We start from the raw sequence: 16,368 nt of genomic DNA on the forward strand, positions 1-16,368 counted from the left end.
CGCCTCACGCCCAGCAATCTAGCAGTATTCCAAGACTGTAGAACACTCGAGAAAGGGTGGAAGATTCATTTCTCCATGTCGATGGGGAGGAAGGAAGGGGGTAAGAGAAGTGTTGCTGAGGATTTCTGAGTACTGAGTCTTCGTTTAATTTATTCATGTTTTTCCACCAACAATACCGTGGTCCGTTGTGTCCTCTGCTGCATCTCCAACGTGCACCCAGGGGACAAAATGTGTGGCCGGGTTTGTATCTAAACCCAGACATTTAGAGTCTTGTTCTAGTCAAGTTTTAAAAGGGAGTTTTTCAGGAAAGAAAAAAAAAACAAAAACAAAAAACCAAGACAGCAATAAAATCTACAGATTAAGAGACAGAAATTCAAATATTAATCTTTAATGATTATATTCCACTTCTTGTCTTGTCTTTCTGCTGTACTTTTAAAAAGTACTCAGATGAGGAGAATCCATTTTTATACGAAGAATTTGAGTCACTACTTTATTGAGGGGCCAGAGGTAACAGATTACACACTAGTGCAAAAAAAAAAAAAAAAAAAAAAAAGAACTACATTCTCCAAAGTGCTTCCTGAATAAATTTCAAGACCTGAATTCTCACCAATTTGCTAAATATTGGAATACTGTTTGAATAAACTGCTTGGAGGCTCAAAGTTCTAGAAAATTCTACAGAAAATTCTGAAGCGGGTAGTCCTAGATGGGCATGAAAGGGAATCTCCTGTATCCTCTTCCCAGTATTGCACAATATAAAACCTGCCCACAAGGTGTAAGCAGGCGCTGCTTTATCTCCCCCACATTCAACATGAGGCCTGCACGCTGGAACTTCATCAAAAGCTGCCACCAAGTCTGTCATACGTTGCGTCACCCACACAGCCTGTTTGCGCCAAACACAAATGAGAGATGGAACCTATGTCACCCCCAACCATACAGAATGAGGAACACAGTAAGTCCTGCTGACTCATTGTTTCATAGGAATCCGCGCTCTGGGAGCCAGGCCACCTCACCTGCCTAGATGTTCTGGTTGTCTCCCTGGTCTGAGTTCATGGAGCATGGTCTGCTCCATGCTGTGCTCTTCCTGTACCAACTGGTCATCAGCTCAGGATGGCAAAACACCTTGACTCTGAACAAATGGCCCACCATCCTCCGGGCACTGCCTTTTACACCCCAGAAAGATGTTGAGTATGTTTAGCGCCCTTCATTTAAAAACTGATTACAGATATACATATGTTTTCATAAATAAAACTTGAGGCATACATGTATATATTAAAATTTTCACCAACAAGGGTGTGTTAAAAATTTCAAGTTCTGTCATTCAAGTTCAATAAAGGCACACTTTTTTTTTTCCTTTAGGCTTGCAAGGAATACAACTGCTAGCAAGAAGTCATAAAAGGCATTTTATGGGACTTTCTTCTTTGATTTTCCTCTTCTTGGGATGAGCATTCATCCTGTAAGTCAATGGCATGACTCTGCTACCCAAAGAAGTATTGAGATGCATAGAGGGCATTAAATGGATTCCACTTCTGTGTCATGTTTCAGAGTGACAACCCCCAGCTGTGCTGGGTCAGTCACTCCAGGTCTGCTTTGGCCATTTCCATCAAGGCTTCTCACTTCCAAATCGGGCTTTCCGGCTGCCGGGTTCCGATGCCCTCCGGACCAGCCTGGGTGGTGGCTTGGGGCAGACACCTTCAGTCACACTGTCTTCCCGCACTGAGCCAAACTGGCCTTTGGAGAGAAGGGGCTGCCGTAGCATGCCTGGGGTCTGGGTGCCCCCCTCTTTGCTGGGGGGTGCTGGGGGGTTACAAGGCTGGCCCTGTCCGGAATCGACGTCTACCTCGTTCTTCCATTCCATTTTATAGGGCTGTGGGGCTTTCTTTGAGAACTGTTCTGGCAAGAAGCCCCTTGCTCGGGGCTGCAAATTGAGGACGGTAGTCCCAACATCTGTGTCCGAGTCACTGCTATTGCCACCTACCACAGAGCAAAAGAAGGACAACATGGGCAAGCATTTCAGAGGGAAGAAATTTCAAGTGACTCAGCAATGCATCAGTGGGTCCAGCATTTGCGGTGCCCTCAGGCACCTCAGGCACGGTTTGGGCAGGGGAGGTCCGAGGGCTCGCTACCTCTAGCCCACAGACCTGGGCATGATACATAATCTCTGTGGGCGTTAATGTTGACTGTCCACACTAACGCCGAAGAGCTTACTGTGCGCCAGGCAACTGTCCTAAGCACTTTGAAATGCATTAACCCATTTAATCCTCACAAGCGCCCATTCGGCAGGTGAAGTAACCGAGCTTCAAGAGATATTATTAATCAGTGCATGTGGGTGTCACAGTGCGACTATCTGGCAACAGCAGCTGTGTTCCCACCTGCCCCATCAGAACGATCCCAGAAAGGCTCAGCTACGTGTCTGGCACACAGAAAGCAGATTGGCAATTGGCTGCTATTATGAAAATTCTTGTCTTGATCTGGAATCTCAGAGACAGCCTTCTTTATCTCCTTTGCAGTTTCATAAAAGGGCCGAAACACCCATGTGCCGTTTACAAACAGTGGGAAGACACACGATCAGAATGAGCTGGTGTCAAAATTCAGGTCCTAGAGAACTGTGGGTAGAAGAGCTGACGGGGAGCTCGCCCAGGAGCTGAGATTCTTGGGACCCTAAGACCCGGTCTTAGTGGACGTGGCCCACAGCTCTACATATTCAGTGCTGCCTGGCCTCTCTTCTCAGGTCTCATCTCACTGATCATCACCACCAGCCAGCATTAGAATTTCCTCTTCTTGGTTAATCAAGTAAATAAGCAAAAATAAAGGACGTGGTAGTGTTATATCCCACATTCTAATAACATGGTATCTTAACATATTTCTTCTGGGGTTCATAGAAAATGGCTGGGAGTCTACCCAAAGATTATCATTAAATAAAGAGATATTAGACTCGTGATTACAGGCAGAAGTAAAATTTATGGTTGACCTTATGAAAATATATGCAGGTTGTAAAAATTTAAACACTCCTTCGCACATTCACAGCTCTCTATTTATCTGTTCACTACCACAGGTGACAATAGTGGCTCGTGCTGTATCAAATGGAATCATTATGGAAAATCATTGGCTAAATTATTTATAACGTACACAGAACTCCATCCAAAAAGCTTACAATGCTAATAATAAGTTACCATGTTATTATTTGAGGTTTGCAAACCATTAAACAGATTGTCCTTAATGAAGAAGAAGAATGGGAAATTTTCTCTATTTTGTGAACATTAGTAACATGACTCTGCTCCAACTGAGTTCATTACCTGTGTTAGAAATATTCTTTTTCTTTTGTAGCTTTTCTGGAAGCTTTGTATTTTTTGGTAAGGATAAATATCGAGAGGCTGAAGTGGACGCCTGTGAGAAACACAGAAAATGTTTAGATTACGCAGATGTCATTTATTGTATCTTAGAAGTTTAAATTCTTAGGGCAAACCCTGGTGTTAAAAATTAAAATTGTACTTTTCTACTCCAAAATTACTTGTGAGGGGCTGGGGGCATAGGGAAGAAAGCTTCCAGCAATAATTATTTTACTTAAAATAACCAAATCTCTTCTAAAATGTAATAGAAATCAGTATTAAGGAAAACGAAAATAAAATAGGACCATTAACAATAAGATGTGCAAACTACTGAGTCTTTTTAAAGAAAAGCTAAGGAAACACCTATGTATAAGAATATACAAAAGATATGTAGAAACAAGGCACCTGGGTGGCTCAGTCAGATAAGTGTCTGACTCCTGATTTCAGCTCAGGTCATGATCCCAGGGTTGTGGGACCCAGCCCCGTGTCAGGCTCCACGCTGGGAGCCTGCTTGGGATTCTCTCATTCATATTCATTCTCTCTCTCTCTCTCTCTCTCTCTCTCTCTCTCTCACCCCCTCTTCCCCGCTTGCACTTTCTCACTCTCAAAGTAAATAAAAAAACTTTAAAAATATGTAGAACCTATATGTATGGGAAGAAAATATATGAAAAATGTAGCTTACTTGAGTTTTAATTACTTTAGTAAGTCTTGAAAACGATAGAACAAAAAGTTATTAGTATAGCTAATTTGCTGACCATTCAAATGCCACAATCTCTACTTTCCTTAACTTTACATCAATGCTGCCACATTTTACACATTAAAAAAAGATAATTACCTTGTTCACACATTACCATTTTGGTCTCTGACGACCCAATACAGAATATTATTAAAAAATGAAATGCAATCCGAAAATTAACGCAACCTTGTGTGTCAGAGTGATAAGATACAACGTCTGCTACGTTAAATCAATCAATCATACTGTCATTTAAAAATGGCTTTCCTTATCTATTGACAGTGCCCTCCATCAAGGGCAAAGGTGAACACTCACGTCCCCCCAGTGGCTGTGACCTTGCAGTTCCAGCACGTGCCCGTTGCCCATCTTTGGGCTGCAACCTCTCCCTGGAGATATCAGAAAGGACTTTGCAAATGAAGCTTGGTCCAGCCATGCTGTTTAAATCTGCAACTTAACTGACCCTTTCTGTGCTCCCAATCTCCTTCCTCAGCATTGTTTTTTCGTTTTTTGTTTTTTTGTTTTTTTCCCCATAGCACTCACTGCCCTCTAACATAACAGATAATTTATTCCATTGCTGGCTGCCTTCTCCTCACTAGAATAGGAATTCTACAAGCGAAGGTATCTTGCTTGGTCAGTTTCGTTCACCAACATATTCCAAGTGCCTAGAACAGTGCCTGGAACATAATGGGTGTTCCAGAAATATCTAGAAAGACTTTACCATCAACTCCATCTCAGAATTCCTGTGACTCAACCCTCAGCAGCCATTCTGTCAGTAGAGCCTCCAGACTGGCGGCTGGCTCTGCTCTGGGAAGCTTCCCTCCTCCCAGACAAATGGTAACAAATGCCAGTTACCCTGTGCTCCTGGTTCAAGCTGCTGTCTTTCCGGATGCTTTCTCGCAAACTGTGCCTTCGTCGGATCAGAATTTCCTTGGCTTGTCGCTCACTTGTGTCAGCCGTCAGATTGTGTCTGTTGTAGGACAAAGTCTGAAATGAAAAAAGAGACATTTTACAAACAACAAACAAACAAAGCCTGATTGCTGCCCCAGAAATTCCAAAACTTTGCTGTGTTTCTTTGGCTCTGCACCTCAGCGAGGCACTTAACTAATGTGCAGAGCAGAAAAATAAATGAATAAAAAGCATAAAAGTTGTTAACATTCATAAAAAAGTTAACATCCGTTCAAATTTTGAAAGCACTTGTTTTCTAATAAAAGTGTGTGAATAAAATATCTTTCATTCAAAAGCGTGATCTTCATAAATCAGAAAAATGATGGAACTCATCAAATGCCTCTGTCTACCTTGAAGTGCTTTATATGTTTTTAGCCCTCATTAGTAGCTGGAGAAAATGATACAATTCATCTTAATAAATTCTCTATTGAACAGGAATTACTGGTATAAAAACAAACCACTTTGAGCCACTTGGTGGTGCCGTGTCCTTGTGATTAAACTTAAGAACACTTTTACAACTGGGTGGTCAAACTGAAAAGGCTGGGGGCTATCACCAGCAATAATCATGTGCCAGTATTTGAAGCAGTAAAATTTCTAAACCAGGGCTGGACATGGCACACATTGTTAGTTTTCTAAATTTCCTAAAATAAATTGTAATTAGCGATGGAGTTCATTTTCTGGTGTATTAATATATTCTTCTTGGGAATATCCCTGTGTCCCAAACTATTAAATATTAAATCTTGAAGAAATATGCAAAACTGAGAGAACAAGGCTCAAGTCCTGCCTTGAGAAAATTACTGGCTGGCTGGACATCAAAGGCTAACAAAGTAATACAAAATTGTGAAATTAAGTGCTAAAACTATGTGGTACGTTATCAGCTCCTAGTGCTACCCCACTTGAAGACAGGGTTGGGAATAATACGGAGGCTGTTGAGGAATCCTTAAACATCGGAGGATGTGGATCTGCTGACAGGAGCCAATGGGACATCCCAAGTGGAGACAGAGAAGAGAGGAACAGAGTCCAAGGAAGGAAGACAGAACCTGGGGGCTTGGGGAGGGGAAGGAGGTGTAAGGTCAGAGACTGTAGAACTTGGAATAAGAGATCCCAAATTCTGAGAGAATAGTTTAGCCTGTAAGCCACAGCTGTGGTTTTGTTTCAATTCAAACAGGGGAACGCTGCTTAAAAGGTGCTTTAGGGGAAAAGGAGGAGCCATAGTAATGCAGGATGGAATGGGGACTGCTTTGGGGAAGACCAGCTGAAAAAGTGCAGAAATGACCCCAACATGGGTGAGGAAGGCTCCTGACAAGCGATGTGATCTGTGTGCCACCTCGCCTCACTGTACCTTAATTTATTCATCTACAGAATGGAAACGACAGTCACCCCACTTGGAGAAATGAGTTAATACCTGCTGAAATGGGGCACGGCAAATTGTATGCACTCTCGAAATGTTAGCTATATTATTAGCCAACTGTTAGAATGAGGTGTTAACAATGGGACAGCTGTGAAAGAAGTGACTCGGGAGATACATTAAAGGAAGACACTATAGCACTTGATGAATAACAAGGAAGATTAAACGAATTTGGATAAGTTTTCTTAAAGCTGTAAGTTTTCTACAAGCTATAAAGCTATTTCATCAAAAAAATTAATGCCTGGGTGGCCCAGTCAGTTAAGCGTCTGACTCTTGATTTGGGTTCAAGTCATGATCTCATGGTTGTGAGATCAAGCCCTGTGTCAGGTTCCACGCTGAGCGTGGAGCCTGCTTAAGATTCTCTCTCTTCTTCTCCCTCTGCCCCTTCCCCACACACGCTGTCAATCTCTCTCTTAAAAAAAAAAAATATCAGAAGAGAGCCATCAATTTCTTTTTTCACAATTAGTTAAAACATATTCTTTTATCTCCAAATCCAGAGTAGCAGAACTCCCAGGGGACTCCAAGCTTTTCCCACTGGTGTCTGGGAAGGAATGGCACCCTAACAAGATAGGACCCAGAGAAGAGAAGTTGTCTGGTGTGGGACTCGCAAAAGGCTGGCATAATCGTAGGGCAATATCCGCTACAACTGGGTAGCGTGAAATCAGAAGGCATATTCTCAGCCAAAGGCAAGGAAATGCTTGGCTAAATCAATTATTCTCACTCGCTGTCGGATTTGATAGAGATTTCTGGATAATATTTCTCGGATTTCATCCATTTCACCAGGTGTGAGCTTCCTTATTTTCTCTTCACGACAATCACTGTGAAAGTTTAGAAGAAGAATATATTTTACTATTGGACAAATGTTGGAATCATCAATTTTTTTTGAGATAGAATATCATCTAAGTAGAATCTTAGCTTAAAGAATAACACTTAGGGATTATTCAGTATTTTAAGATAACTCAAAATTCTAAAACTGTTCAGCACCAAAATTATTCAAAACAAGTTCAATCATGCACAAGTTTTCACAGTCTGTTCATGCAATTATTTTTTTCCATACAATTATTATTTTAAGGAAGAAAAACTATAGTAGCTTATAATGGTCTCACTTTAGTATTTCTAATACTCCATAAATAAGGTAATACATGATTGAGTTTTTTCCAACAGAAACTTAATCAGCTACATTTTACTATTAGGGCTTAGTCCTTTAAACACATCATTATAAATATTTGCAAAGACGCCACTTATAATATGGATGCATATGCAGTCAATCATAATTATTCAAGGATTTCGTATTTGTAAAGTAACCTACTTGCTAAAATTTACTTGTAAACACAGTATCGGTACTCCTGGCACTTTTTCACAGACATGTGCAAAGTGGGGGGAAAATATGAGTGCCCCAACACACAGGTTCCTGGATAAGGCTGAACATTGCAACACTCTGCCTTCTTGATTCAGGTCTTGTACTGCAAAAAAATGTCCTTTTTGTGGTCTATTTAATGACACATTTTTCACATTTTTGTGCTTTCTTTTGGTGACTTCACTGTTTAAAATGGCCCCCAAGCATGGATCTGAAGTGCTGTCCAATTTTCCTAAACAAAAGAGAGCTGTGATGTGCCTTCTAGAGAAAAGTCATGTTCGGTAAGCTTTGTTCAGGCATGAGTACAATGCTGCTGGCCGTGAGAGGAATGTTAATGAAATAGTAATATATATGAAACAAGGAGTCTTTAAATAGAAATGTACATAAAACGAGGTTATATATCATCAGTTGATGAAAATGTTGTGACCAGAAGCTCACAAGAACCTAAGCCCGTATTTCCCCTAGGAGCAACTGTTCAGTATGGGCAAATCAGCGTTTATGGCGATTTTACAAGACATGACTACTGCCAACAATGAGAACCAACTGTATTTATACAGTTTTATTCTACTGCCTTCAAAAAGACTTTGAGAGGGCCTACAAAAATATACGGTAAAATAAAATGCATAGCTAAGAAGATAAATTAAGAGAATAAAGCTGAGAAAGTTAATATACAGAAATCCAGGTCTTATAGAAGATGGGCTAAGGACACACCAATTGAAGTCATAGTTCCTTTATTTTTTTTTTAAATGCAAACTTGCTGTTACTGAAAATCGGCCATAATATTAATTACCTATGCCCATTGGTACTGGAGAAAAGCAAAGGAACAGATACAGAGATTTAAGGCTTCCGCAGGACAGACTTCTCTAGATATAAATGATTCAATTTTGCCTCAACCTCAATTGTTCTTGAGTTTTTAAGAAGCATCTTCTTAGACTAAAGCATTGTTGTTTAGACAGCTGTCCAGGTATCTAATCAGGAGTTTGATCAGCAAAGTTAATTCACAGGACTTGAGAAGGACAAATACAGTCAAGAGGTAACAATCTTTTGGGTGTCTGATTTTCTTGTACAATGTTCCCACCAAGTTTTATCCAACATATGTTTGTATAACTCTAGTGGTAAGTGCCCAACTACCTCCCTTGTTTATACCCAAAGAGTATCTACTGGAATGTAATACAAAAACAAAAAGTACAGGAATCTTACATGCACAGCTCAATGAACTACCACAAAGCAAGTGTACTTGCACAACCGCTACTCAAGTCAAAAAACAGAACGTGACCTAGAACCCCAGAAACCACTTCATATTACACGCCCCCAACAATCACTACTTCCTTCCCTCTTTGACAAAAACAACCACAATCCTAACTTCGGAATTCACAGAATACTTTTGCCTGAATCTGAACTCTATATAAATGGAGTGTTTTAAATACAATAGGTAGTTTTTTTATTTTTATTTTATTATTTATTTTTTATAATAGGTAGTCTTTTAAATTTAGCCTCTTTTGCTTAGCGTTATATGTTGGAGATTCAACTGTGTTATTGCATGTAGCTATTGTTGGTTCATTTTATTCATTACATGAATATAGCACAATCTACCCATTTTACTATTGATGGGTATTTGGCTTATTTCCAACTTTTGGATATGACAAACAATGCTTCTATGAAAATGGGTCTATTCCAAACTCTTACTTTGTTCCGCTGGTCTATTTGTTCTTTTATCCTTACCCAGGAATCACATTGTCTGAATCATAGGAGTTTTAATCTTACTACCTGATAGTATAAATCCTCCAAATTTGTTCTTTCATGTTAAAGACAATTTTGTCTTGGTTAATTTGGGCCCTTTATGTTTCCACAGAAATGTTAGGACCAGACTGTCTAATTACACACTGGAATTTTGAATGAAATTGCTTTGAGTCCACAGATCAATTTGAGAAGAGCTGATAGTCTTATAATATTGAGTCTTTCTTTTTATTAATATAGTCTTTATCTGGTTTGGACTTTCTGCAGAGAGGTCTCACACATATTCTCTAAATTTCATTTTGATGTTTGACATGGACGTATATGAATGTTTCATGATACCATTCTAAATTAAGCATTTTTTAAAGTGTCATCTTCTATTTGTTGATACTTATAAAGCCACCGATTTTTTTTTTTTACCATGTATTAAGAAACCTAGATAAATTACCTTATTATGTCTAATTACTTTTCTGTAGGTTCTTTTGGATTTTCTCTGAAAACAATCCAGCTGTTTGGGAATAGTGACAGTTCTACTTCTTTTCCTATCCTTAACTTTTAAATTTTTTCTTGCCTACCATTGGTACAATATTCATAAAAATAGTAATAATAGGCATCCTTGTTCTTGATCTCAGGATAAATCTTTCCACATTTCAACACTAAAAATCGTATTTGCCATAGATTTTTCATGAACAAACTTTATTAGCTTGAGAAAGGATTTCTTCTATTGTTAGTCTATTTATATATTAAAAAAAAATAAAGGATATTGAATTTCGTCATATAATTTTTGGGCCTCTATTACAGATAGATAATAACCCTTGATTTTTCTCCTTTATTCAGTAAAAATGGTAAATAATGGATTGATTTTGACTCTTAAATCATACTTATATTCCTAGAATAAACCAAAATTATTGTGATGTGTATCTTGTTTATAGATCTCCGGATTTGGTTTGCCAATATTATGTTTAGAATTTTTACAGGTTTATTATAATTTTCCGTTCTTATAAGTGTCTTTGTCAGGTTTAGTATCAAAATTATGCTAGTCCCATACGGCAATTTGGGAAGCTTTCCATTTTTCCTTACTTACTGAAGAAGTCTGTGGAAGATTGGTTTTATTTTCTCCTTAAATATTTTGTAGAATTACAAATAAAGCCAAATGGTCTTGGGGTTTACTTTGTAGAAACAATTTCAAGTACAGATTTATTTCCTTAGTATTTACGGTACTATTCAAATTTTCTGTTCTTTTATGGGTTTAATTTGTCATTCCTTTTTTCTAATTGCTTAGTATGATTTATTGATTTTCAGCCTAACTTTGTTATTGTTTTTTTTTTTTTTTTTTTTTTTTGCCTATTAACTGTATTTCTAACATTTTCATTAAAGGTTAAAAAAAATTTTCCTCTAAAAATGCTTTATACAAGTTTTCATACATCCTGGTTTTCAAAGTATTTTCTGATTTATAGCATAATTTCTTACTTGATCCAATTTTTATTTAACTTCTAACTACAGGGATATTCTACTTTTTATGCTCTTTTATATTTTATTTTGGTTCTGATTCCCGCCTGGTAAGGGAACATACCCTATATGAAACTTTTTAAGACTTGATTATTTATTATGTTATTGAAATCTTCTATATCCCTGTTGAAAGTCTGTCTGCTTATTCTATCATTTTCTAGGAGAAGAGCAATACAGTTATCCACTATGATTATGAATTTGTGTATTTCTACTTGTGGTTCTGTTATGCAGAATGTAATGTTTACATTTTATGGTAATAATATAATTATACAAACTTTCTTTTGTTTAGGTGCTTTAACAAGATACCTTTTTATCAACCTTTCACTTGCAATCGGTCTGTACTTTTAGCTAGAAGTGCTATCTCTTATAAGCAACACTTAGTGAGTTGTATATTTTTATCCATTTTGATCATTCATCCTTTCAAATGGAATGTTTGTATTTAATGTAATTACCTTTGGGTTCAAGACTATCATCTTAGTATTCGCATTCTATTTGTCCTACCTCGTCTATAGTTGTTTTTTCTACTTTGCTGCCTTTTTAAATTTTATTTTATTTTGCTCTTTTATTTCTGTAGTTAGGTTGGCTTTTATGTTCTTTTACTGTTTTTGTTTTTTTTTTGGTGGTCACCTGGGATTACAACATTAATCACTGACTTATTAAAATCCAAAATAATTTTTACTATTTTCTGGACAACACAAGGTTATCAAAACACAATTAACACCATTTACCTCCCTCCCAATTTATAAACTGTATTTGTTGTTCATTTTAATTCTGCTTACATTCAAAACCACACAGACATTATTACTTTATGCAACTGATATTCATTTAGCTATTATAAGTACTCATTTCCATTGTTTTAATTCCTTCCTTAATCTCCAACCCTTCTCTCTACGGAGACTCTTCCCCTTCTGTCTGAATTTTTTTTTTCTTCTGCCTGAAATTTTTTATCATTCAATTTAGTATGATGGTTTTTAATTGTCTTAAAATGTTTTCATTCTCCTTTTTGTGAAGAATATTTTAGCAGGATATGGAACTCTATAGATTATCAGTTGCTTGCTTTCAGAATTTTGTTGAAAAATCAGTTGTCAGCATTTCTTTTTTACTTGAAGAAAACAGGTCTCTTTTTCCCGCTGATCATATTTAAAATTCTCTCTGTGTCTTTGACTTTTAGCAGTTTTGTTAGCGTGCACCTGCATTTGGTATTTTTCTTATCTAATCTGCTTGGGGTTTGTCTTTGATCTGTCTGGGAAATGCCCAGTAATTAACTGTTAAAATACTATTCCTACTAATTTCTCTCTCATTTTCTCCTGGAACTTTCACATAATCCCATATATTTCTTACTTTATTTTCAACATTTTCCATGCTCCCCTCCCACCCCCACCCCACCGCACCAGCTCTCTGCTTCATTCCGGTTATTCCTTCTGTCTTAACCTTACAATCAGTCGATTCTCTCGATAGCTGTATCTAATCTGCCTTTACACTATCAAATGAGATCCTAAATTTAGTTGTTTTAGCTTTAGCTCAAATATGCCACTTAGATCTTTTCTATTTATATCATCCCCCACAACAATGTCAAAAGCATCAATGCCATTTTCTTTCCTTACACATACTATTATTTTTATTTTAAAGTCCCTGCCTGATAACTTAATTATGTGAATCCCCTTTATGGTCTGTTACTACTCCCTGTTTTTGTTTTATCTTTTTCTCAGTGTTTTCAGTAACACTTCCTTGTCTACTCTTATGCTTTGGATTGGTTGATAGACACGATATAGGAAAAATCATGGAAGTAGTTTAAGACTCTTTATAATCTTATTTTCCTCTGGAGAAGATTTAAGTTTATTTCTCTCAAGTAGCTGGGATAGAAGTAATTACCAATTTCAGATGATTTAAACAATCATGGATTGAGAGAATTCTAGGCTAGACTTCTTTCCCTTGAGGGTTAAAGGGTAGAATTTGGAAGTAATAGCCTATAAGCTGGGTATAAGAACCCCTCCTTCTTAGTAGGTACTGAATTCCAATTGTATTCTGTTTTAGCCTTTTAGACTCTCAGATAACTTCTCTGTGATCCAGGGGAAAAAATGGCACCAAATGCCCATTCCATCTTCTTGGACTTCCCTTTTCTGTTGACTCTTGGCCAAGAAATTCTTTGCACTGGTGCTTTCCAGCTTTTCAGCAGGTTTTAAAAATACATTTTGTGCTTTTTTTTTTTCTAGTTCTTTGCATAGTATGGTTTGGACTACAACACTGAGTCCATTACTGTCAGAAATACAGTTCCTTATTACCTCCCTTTCTGCTTTTCATTTTCTCTAAAGAAAATGTTTCAGGAGCTGTGGAATGGTCAATATGCTACTCATTTACACAGCCATGCAGCTGACCATTAATTCTGTTACCTACTTCCATAACCTTAAGCCTTTGCCTTTCTTCTGCTTACTACCAGCTTCCAAATGAACTATACACAGAGAGGAAAACTAAGATTTCTTAGTGATCGCAAAGATAATGGCTCTCCTTTGTGAAGCTGAATAATTGAATTATCCTTTGCCACAACTGTGAAAGGAATGGTGAGTAAGAAAGATCATTAATTTGTAAAGCTAGAGGGAAACAAAGATCAAGTGTAGCCCCATTTTCTACTTGAAGAAACTCAATCTCAAGGAAATAGATGGACCAGCTTAAGGTCACATAGTGAGTTACTGCAGCGGAGGACTATAAATCAGTCACTGCGCTCAGTCAACTACTGTTCCTAGTGCAATATAATGCCTTTACCTCCAAGCCATTCTTGATCACTATTTCTTTTTATTTTGGATTGGGTAAACTCACATAATTTTAATAGGGGATGTACAGTCTTAGTAAAAACCCTAGTTAATATGGTTGGGTGTAATTTGGAGTTTCCTTGTCTTATTTCAACTCTCCCATTGATAGCATTCTAATTACGTGACATGTTCTTTAAATGCACTTCAAGCTCATCGGTGAAAGAAGAAATGAGCAGAACCTGTAATTTCTGTTATTTTTGTGGCAGGGAAGGACTGATGTTTACATGATAAAATGACCTCATTTGTTAACTGAGTAGTAATTTACTGCTCTGCTATGGACTTGCTATAAAATTTTGGGTAAGTCACTTTACCATTCTGAGTCTTCATTTCCTCATTTTTAAAATTAGGGAGATAGACTAGGTCAGTGGCTCTCAATTCTGGCTGCATATTGGAAATATCCGAAGAACTTATAAATATACCTATACCTGGGCCTTAACACCACAGATCCTGGTTTTATTGGTGTGGGTGAGGCCCAGACATTTGTATCATTTAAATGCTCCTAAGATATTTTTAATACGCAGCCTAGGTTGAGAACCGTCATACCGTATGATCACTAATGTTCCTTGCAAGCCTTAAACTACGATGCATGAATAATCTATGAGGAAATAGCTATATCCACATGCGTATTTATAATAGCACACCTTAAGATATTCCATTTCAAAATGCTCGCTAAGGAGGCACCTTTAAAAAGCACTGAATTACATTAAGAAGATAGAATAAAGGCATACCCATCCTAAACATGACAAAGTATTTGCTGACCAGTCAATTCTAAAATAACCTGACATGATGTGACACAAGGCACACATTTCTAGGCTGCACATTTTAACCAGGATCTCACTCTTCTGTGAGGTGTCCAGAAAGAGGTCAAATTTGTTATTATTACCGGTTTCCAAAAACTATAAAGACATACACAGGAATACTAACTTTTATTTGCAAAACAGTACTTACTTCAGAGATGCAAAAGAAGGAACAGTACTTATCATCCCCGTCTCTGCCATCTCAATGGCATGTTTTATTTCAAGCTTTTTATATAAAGACACAATGCTTGACTTGGGTTGGTTTTCCCGAATCAAAAGCTTCCGCAGGTATTTGTCATCGAACTTCTTAAACCTGGAAACAAAGGAAATCAGAGCTTCAAGTAATTAATACTAAACTGACAAAAAAACCAAACAAACAAACAAAAAAAACCAACAAGCCTGCTTTTACCAATAAAATCATTTCTACTATACTTGGGGAAAAACTCAGTAGCAATGTTTAGCTCATCTGATTATTATATATGTGTGTGTGTGTGTGTGTGTGTGTGTGTGTATTTTATGTGTAGACCTCAATGTATGTGCATATATAATATATGTATACATAAATGACACTGTTGTATCCAGCCATGATATACATGTATCTAATATTTACTAATAACAGAGTAAACTACGTATTTTTTTTTAACAATTGCTATTTCAGTGCTTCTGCTTTCAATAATATTACTCAAAAGTGTTTTTAATGCTTTCTATCTCCAATTCCTCTCCACGGATTTTCTCTTGCACATTCACAAATTACGCTTTTGTCCCCAGCACTCCATTGAAGCTACTTGTACTGAGGTCATCGGTGACCCTACAATATAAATCCAATGGCCAGTTATTAGCACTCACCTTTCCCGACCTGTCCTGCTTAATAGGTCATTTTCCGGGACGTCACATTCCCCTGGGCTCCCTCCTACCTCTTTCCCAGTCTCTTTTGTTGGGTATTTTTCTCCTTTCTGGCCTCTTGATGTAGGAGTGCTCAGGGTTCCATCTTGGTCCTCTCTACCTCCACTTGCTCTCTAGCCATCTTGCCCAGTCTCGTGATTTTAATAGCATCTCTGTGCCAGCGACTCCCATATTTGTATCCTGCTGTAGCCTCATCCCCAAATCCCAGAAATGAATATTCAGCTGCCTATTCAACATCTGCACTTGGATATCTAGTTCTCCAACTTGACTTTCCCAACGAATGCATCTTCTCCTATAGTTCTCGCCATTTCAGTTAATGACCACTCCACCCAGTCAATTTTGATTCTTCTCCTTCTCTGACATTCCACATTATGGACTGAATTGTGGGCCCCTGAAAGTTCACAGGTGGAAGTCCTCACCCCCAGGACCTCAGAATGTGACTGTCTTTGGAGATAGGGTCTTTACAGTAGTGATTAAGTTAAAATGAGGTCATTAGGTCAGGTCTCAATCCAATATGACTGGTGTCTCTATAGTAAGAGGAAATTTGGACACAGACACACACACAGAGGGGAGACCATGTAGAGAGGCAGAAGGCGGCCATCTACAAGCCAAAGAGAGGGGCTTGTAACAGATGCTTTACTTATAGCCTTCAGAAAGAACCAAATCTACTGATAACTTTGATCTTGGACTTCTAGGCCCCAGAACTGTGAGAAATTAAATTTCTACTGTTTAAACCACCCAATGTGTGGTACTCTAACAACTCTAGCAAACTAATACTCCATGTCCACGCTACCAGAAATTTCTGTTAGTGCCACCATCAGAACACATACACAATCCCACCATGCCTCG

The 16,368-nt window shown here is 37.9% G+C and overlaps 1 protein-coding gene across 1 annotated transcript in view; it reads right to left on the minus strand.

The window, feature by feature from the left end:
* Positions 1 to 364: 364 nt before the first annotated feature.
* SLC9A2 (solute carrier family 9 member A2) overlaps positions 365 to 16,368 on the minus strand; it is a 98,672-nt gene continuing 82,668 nt past the window's right edge. The window contains exons 8-12 of the mRNA XM_049651258.1: positions 14,768 to 14,929; positions 7,134 to 7,230; positions 4,912 to 5,043; positions 3,294 to 3,384; positions 365 to 1,971 (exon numbers count right to left, since the gene is read on the minus strand). Of these exons, the coding sequence (XP_049507215.1) occupies positions 1,601 to 1,971; positions 3,294 to 3,384; positions 4,912 to 5,043; positions 7,134 to 7,230; positions 14,768 to 14,929 (853 nt within the window). The 3' untranslated portion in view covers positions 365 to 1,600. The remainder of the gene's footprint in view (positions 1,972 to 3,293; positions 3,385 to 4,911; positions 5,044 to 7,133; positions 7,231 to 14,767; positions 14,930 to 16,368) is intronic.

The sequence above is a fragment of the Panthera uncia genome (assembly GCF_023721935.1).
Source record: "Panthera uncia isolate 11264 chromosome A3 unlocalized genomic scaffold, Puncia_PCG_1.0 HiC_scaffold_11, whole genome shotgun sequence".
Classification (NCBI taxonomy): Eukaryota; Metazoa; Chordata; class Mammalia; order Carnivora; family Felidae; genus Panthera; species Panthera uncia.